The following is a 6,000-nucleotide window of genomic DNA, read 5'->3' as shown; positions in this document are numbered from 1 at the left end:
CATGATCTCTCCCACCGATACCCATTCATTTCAATGGAGTTTTGGGCAGCAGAACTTCCTGGTAGATCGTGCCCCAGAGGTTCTCCCTTTTCTTTTTCTCCTTCTCTTCTCCCTTAACAGCACCCAAAATCTGCTGCCTACCCTGGTCCTTACCTTAGGGTAGGTTTCTGGATTATGGTTGAGGATCAGGGCTAGCAAGCAGAAAGTCTGTTTGAAAATCCTTCTCCATTCAGACACCTTTCCCCTTTCCCAGAAGGTTCGTAACTCACCCTCCGCTGCCCTGAGATTGCTGCGGAGATGCGCTTGTGCTTTTTGAGCAAAGTTTGGGACCCTTTTGCCAAGTCCAAAGCTCTGTCCACTAGAGACCCCGCAGGCCTTTTGCATCCTGCAAGTTCTGCGTTGTCATGTACACAACAACAACAACACTGCAAAGTAAATGCAGAGCAAGAACGCAGAATGCACAGATAGACATATAAGCCCAAACCGCCTGGGCTGTTCCCAAGAAACTGGAGGTGGCTGTCAGTCATGCTGGACCGAAACGGTCAAGAAGGCAACATTCGATCGAGTTACTCAAACACAGTTTTATTTGTGGGAGAAAGAAGGAAACAACATATTTCAGTAGAAAACACAAAGTCGGAGTGGGAATCTCCACTGGCCTCGAGCCCCGTAGAACCCGAGGCCTGTTGGGGCCCAGCTTCGCCGGACAGGAACCGTCCTCAGGATCTCTGGTTAAAATGTCCATGACGGAAAGTCAAGGTTCACTTTGCCGGCAGCTTCTTCAATATCCCTCTGCCCTGTTTGAGGGGTTGTCACCACTCTGCCATCCCAGGAGGCGATGGTATCTGCTAGTCAGCTTGTTCTCTCCTGACCGGTAAAGTGGTTACGCTGAAGGGCCAGGCTTGAGAACATGAAGGAGGTCAGCCATCTTTGCCACCCCTTCGCCCCCCCTGGCACACGTCACACCCCCAGCCGTGGCTGACTGCTTGCCCCAAAGCACCGTCCGCCTTTCCCCATGACCTTGAGTGGAACCATTTATTTCCCAGAGGCCTGGTTTGGGACAAAGTAATTACCTCTTTGCCCAATCAAACCAAATCCCGTGATCTAAAGCAACTATCGCCAATTTTTTAAAAGCCGTGGTTGGATATCACCCCCCTACCAACCTTCCTTTCCCCAGAACGGTCAACAGCAGGTGGATCTTAATTATAGACGAGGTATCTCCCATTAGCCCCTATACCCCTGGAATATCATCACACCCTCCCTCCCCATCCTTCAAATCGATCCCTTTTTAAAGTCAGTCCCTCAGAAACAAAAGTCCAAGATAAGAAGGGGGAAAAGGGCCTGGTGGGAGCCTTGAACAGCGGAGAGGCCGTCCAAAGGCCGCACCCGTGGGGGCCTTCTCCGTCTTACAAACAGTGCCCTGGCCCCTTGCCAACCTTTGCTGGCTGAACAGGAAGCTCAAGGGCTGGGGGAAAGGGGTAATTCCCGCACAGGCACTCAGTGAAAGTCCCAGAGGGAGCAGGAGGCGTTTTAACACAAGGGGTATTTACAAGGAGACGCGCCGAGGGGGTTTCCCTTCCCCTTCAGGGATTCTTTTGGGTGGGTGAGCGCCAGCCCCACACCCCTCGTCCGGTCCCCAAAGCATAAGCAGAACGTATCTCTGTACACGTATCCCCCAAGGATCTATCCAGCTGTCTCTTTTTCTCGAGCGAGCGGCGGTGAAGTTCAGGAGCGGCCCGGGGCCGGCTGAGTTTCGCACCCAGGGCGAGCCGCCGCTTCACACGTAGTTCTTCTTGTCGTAGCTGGTCACCGTGGACTTGGGGGCCGAGTAGGCCACGTTGGTGGGTCGGTACCTGTCGTCCTTGGGGGGGCAGGTGCAGCAGAGCAAGGCGCCCCCGAAAAGGAAGAGGGCGGCCGCCGCCCAGCCGATGTAGAGAGACGCCCCCAGCTCTCGCTTCAGTGGCGCGGGCACCACCGAGTTGTAGAAGTCGCGGATGATGGTGTTGGCCGACCAGGAGACGGGGATGAGGACCAGGATGCCGGACAGCAGGAAGATGACGCCGGAGACGATGGTGACCTTGGCCTTGGTGGATTCTTCCTCGATGCAGCGGGTGCACTGGGCGCCCATCAAGAAGATGAGGATGCCCAGCCCGCCGAGGAGGACGGCGATGACCATCAAGGCGCGAGCGGCCTGCAGGTCCGGGGCCAGGGCCAGCATGGAGTCGTAGACCTTGCACTGCATCTGGCCGGTGCTCTGCACCACGCAGTCCATCCACAGGCCCTCCCAGGTGATCTGCGCGGTGACGATGTTGTAGCCGATGAAGGCCGTCACCCGCCACATGGGCAGCCCGCAGGCCAAGATGCAGCCGATCCAGCCCAGGACGGAGAGGGAGACCCCGCCGATCTCCAGGCCCATCGACATGTTGCCGCGGCTTTGTCGGTCTGCGCTCGGCTAAGCAGGGGAATGGGCTGTTCCCGGCGTGTCTCTCCGAGCAGGGACTGTTTGAAGCACCTGGGCTTGGGCTGATTTATAACCACCGCTATAGCCAGGGCGGGCTGTGTTAGCTCAGGCACGGGGCGGGGCTCTGACAACGGACTCTCACCCGGCCGTTCCCTCACCCCATGGCCTTTTTTTTGTTGATGAAGGTGGCATCCCTGAGAGATGGAGGCCAACGGCCGGGGAAGGCAACCTGGAAGCGGGCCCTGAATTCCTGCCGCTTGTTTGCCGTGACCGCTTTTGGTTTCAAGGGGAGGCTGGCAAACAGGGGCAGGGCCCGTGGCAGAAGGGAAATGCCTGCCCAAGTGCTTGAATGAGACAGGATTTCTTGACTTTTGAGCGGCCGTCTGGCCTCAGGAGGCTCTGAATAGTCACTTCCATCCATTCCAACGTCCTGTTTCCAATATGAACTGACATACACCTGTGAGAAACTCACAAGTAGGTTATGAAGGGAATGGACATTTTCGGTCCCCGGTACTGGGTAGCGTTATGCTGCAGGTAATATCTGTTGCTGGTCACTTGCAAAGATCAGGAGAGTGAGAAAGCCATCTAAAAGAGGAGAAGAAGAAGAAGAAGAAGAAGAAGAAGAAGAAGAAGAAGAAGAAGAAGAAGAAGAAGAAGAAGAAGAAGAAGAAGAAGAAAAGAAGAAGAAGAAGAAGAAGAAGAAGAAAAGAAGAAGAAGAAGAAGAAGAAGAAGAAGAAAAGAAGAAGAAGAAGAAGAAGAAGAAGAAGAAGAAGAAGAAAAGAAGAAGAAGAAGAAGAAGAAGAAGAAGAAGAAGAAAAGAAGAAGAAGAAGAAGAAGAAGAAGAAGAAGAAGAAGAAGAAGAAGAAAAGAAGAAGAAGAAGAAGAAGAAGAAGAAGAAGAAGAAAAGAAGAAGAAGAAGAAGAAGAAGAAGAAAAGAAGAAGAAGAAGAAAAGAAGAAGAAGAAGAAGAAGAAGAAGAAGAAGAAAAGAAGAAGAAGAAGAAGAAGAAGAAGAAGAAGAAGAAGAAGAGTTGGGTTTTTGTACCTCGCTTTTTATTACCCAAAGGAAACTCAAAGCAGCTTACAAACACCTTTCCCCACAACAGACACCTTATGAGGTAGGTGGGGCTGAGAGAGCTCTGAAAGAACCATGACTGGCTCAGGGTCACCCAGCTGGCTTCATGTGGAGGAAGAGTGGAGAATCAAACCCAGTTCTCCAGATTAAGGCTGCTTGCTTTTAACCTGCACACCAAGCTGGCTCTCAGAAACAGAATGGGCATTGGACTTGTGATGGGTGACAAAAGCCAAGGGGAACAGCTGAGACTGCCAGAGGACTGCGGATGAAATGCCTTGAAAACCTTCCTCACGTCTTGAGTAGAAGCCAAGAGTCCATCGGAAGCAGAGAAATGGGAAAGCACAGCATCTAACCAGATGGCCAAGCGGTTGCAGTGTTCATGTATGCTTAAAGGACCTGGTTGGTCTGCTGAGAGACCCCCGCAATACCTGGCCAGGTGTGGCTCTACTCTGCTTCCCAGGTACCGGAACAGCCACGGTCAAGGATAGAAAACTAGACAGAAATCAGTGATTCTTGGCTGCGCTAACCTGAAGTTTATTTAAGCTGTGGCAGCTCCCCTATCAGCCCTCTTGTTTGACCAACTATCCCAGCAAAGGCGGTTTGTTGACTATCGCTGACCCACTATCGCTGCATACACATTCCCAGCCGTTCAGTCTCTTGGTGACACACGGTCCGTTCTTAGGATGCATTGGCTTGTTTAGATAAGGAAGTCGGAGGGAATCCAATAAAAGAGGGCAGTTTCGGTCTCAGGCCATAACCTCCTCGTCCCGGTCCATTCCAGCAAAGGGGGCCATCCAGGAAGTTCATCCGTTTCCTCTCTCAACGCAAAGGATTTGTGGCAGCCCAGGTTTTATGGAGGGCCGACAACAATAGCCCTACAGGGATACAATAGAACCACACAGCCTGGCCTGGCCTGGGCTCAGGGGAATTCCTGCCTGATTCATTGAAAATTCAACCTTCTTTTCTTTCAAATAAAAAGAACTGCCCTTTCCTCCACTCGAACGGGTGGTTTGCGGAGGATCAGTGTCATACCCTTCCGGAAACGCTCTTATATTTTTGTATACATAGGGATACCAGCCTCCAGGTGGGACCTGGGGACCCCCCAGAATTACAGCTCATCCCCAGGCTACAGAGATCAGGTCCCCTGGAAAAAGAGGCTGTTGTGGAGGGGGGATTCTAAAGCTTATACCCAACTGAGGTCTCTCTCCTCCTCACTGAGGTCCCTGTTCTCCCCAAACTCCACCCCACCGGATCTTGTAACCCTAAGCCTCCATTCCCTGCTGTTGCCCAGGAGGGACCTGCTGGCAACCCCATAATGCAACATATCTATCTACCTTCTAACGCACTGTGCATTGTTCTCCCATTCTTCACTGGACATCTTTTGGGGAAGGGGCTGTGTTTCAGTGACAGAGAATCTGCTTGGCATGCAGAAGGTCCCACGTTCTGCCCCTAGCATCTATCCTCAGGTAGTATTTGGTGACATTACAAGGCAGTGACGGCTTTCTGGAGTGACAGGAAAGAAGCCATTCGCAACCAGTTACTTGAACGGATTACAAAGGCAGTCTGAAAACGGCCTCGGTCTTTCTCCAGTTATTTCTTTGCCACTCCCTACCCCAGCCTTTCTCAACCTTGGTACTTTTGAGAACCCCCTAAAATATCCTCAAGACTTTGAGAAACCCCAGAAGTGGCACAATTGTGCAGAATATGGCTGGGAAGCAGAGCTGTGGACACGCCCACCCAGGGCCCCTCCCCATCCCACCCTCTCTGGGCTGATCATTGGCCATTTGGGGGTCAGCATGACCATATGAAGAAGGAGAAGAGTTGGTTCTTATATGCCGCTTTTCCCTACCCGAAAGTGTCTCAAAGCGGCTTACAGTCGCCTTTCCTTTCCTCTCCCCACAACAGACATCCTGTGAGGTGGGTGAGGCTGAGAGAGCCCTGATATTACTGCTCGGTCAGAACAGTTTTATCAGTGCCGTGGCGAGCCCAAGGTCACCCAGCTGGATGCATGTGGGGGAGTGCAGAATCGAACCTGGCATGCCAGATTAGAAGTCTGCACTCCAAACTGGTCACATCACCCGATAAATGTTTAACAAATCTTTAAAAAATTGCAAAAAAATCAGTCAATTCGTTTAGGAAACTCTTCCATGACCATCAAGAAACCTCGGGCTTTCACAAAACCCCGCTTGAGACAGCCCGATTCATGAGGTTGCTTCTGTTTCCGAGCTGCAAGGTCCAGTCCTTCAGCAGACTGGCTTCAAATGGAGACTCCGACATGAAATGGGGGAGCAGGGATTGATGCGAAGGCTTCACCCTCCCTCCACTGCCCCCTGCCGTACTGAGCCGGGATGCCACTGCTCTGCCCCAGATCCTGCTCCGTCCTCCTGGACGGAGACACACTTTCGATCTGTTGTTTGCGCTGTGAATTGTTGTGTGCTCAAAAGGTTTTTCGCCCATTTCCTGGTATT

The 6,000-nt window shown here is 52.1% G+C and overlaps 1 protein-coding gene across 1 annotated transcript; it reads right to left on the bottom strand.

The window, feature by feature from the left end:
- Positions 1-561: 561 nt before the first annotated feature.
- Positions 562-2,522, bottom strand: LOC143824582 (claudin-3-like). Its single transcript, XM_077312011.1, has one exon. It carries the CDS (start codon positions 2,417-2,419, stop codon positions 1,775-1,777), a length of 645 nt encoding a protein of 214 aa, XP_077168126.1. The 5' UTR covers positions 2,420-2,522; the 3' UTR covers positions 562-1,774.
- Positions 2,523-6,000: the final 3,478 nt, after the last annotated feature.

This window comes from Paroedura picta, chromosome 15, assembly GCF_049243985.1.
Source record: "Paroedura picta isolate Pp20150507F chromosome 15, Ppicta_v3.0, whole genome shotgun sequence".
NCBI lineage: Eukaryota > Metazoa > Chordata > Lepidosauria > Squamata > Gekkonidae > Paroedura > Paroedura picta.
The sequence above is the reverse complement of the archived record's forward strand: the minus strand, read 5'-3'. Positions and strand labels throughout refer to the sequence as shown.

Bases quoted from the DNA above. Each gene is read 5' to 3' on its own strand.
- LOC143824582 (XM_077312011.1), bottom strand. From the start codon at position 2,419: ATGTCGATGGGCCTGGAGATCGGCGGGGTCTCCCTCTCCGTCCTGGGC.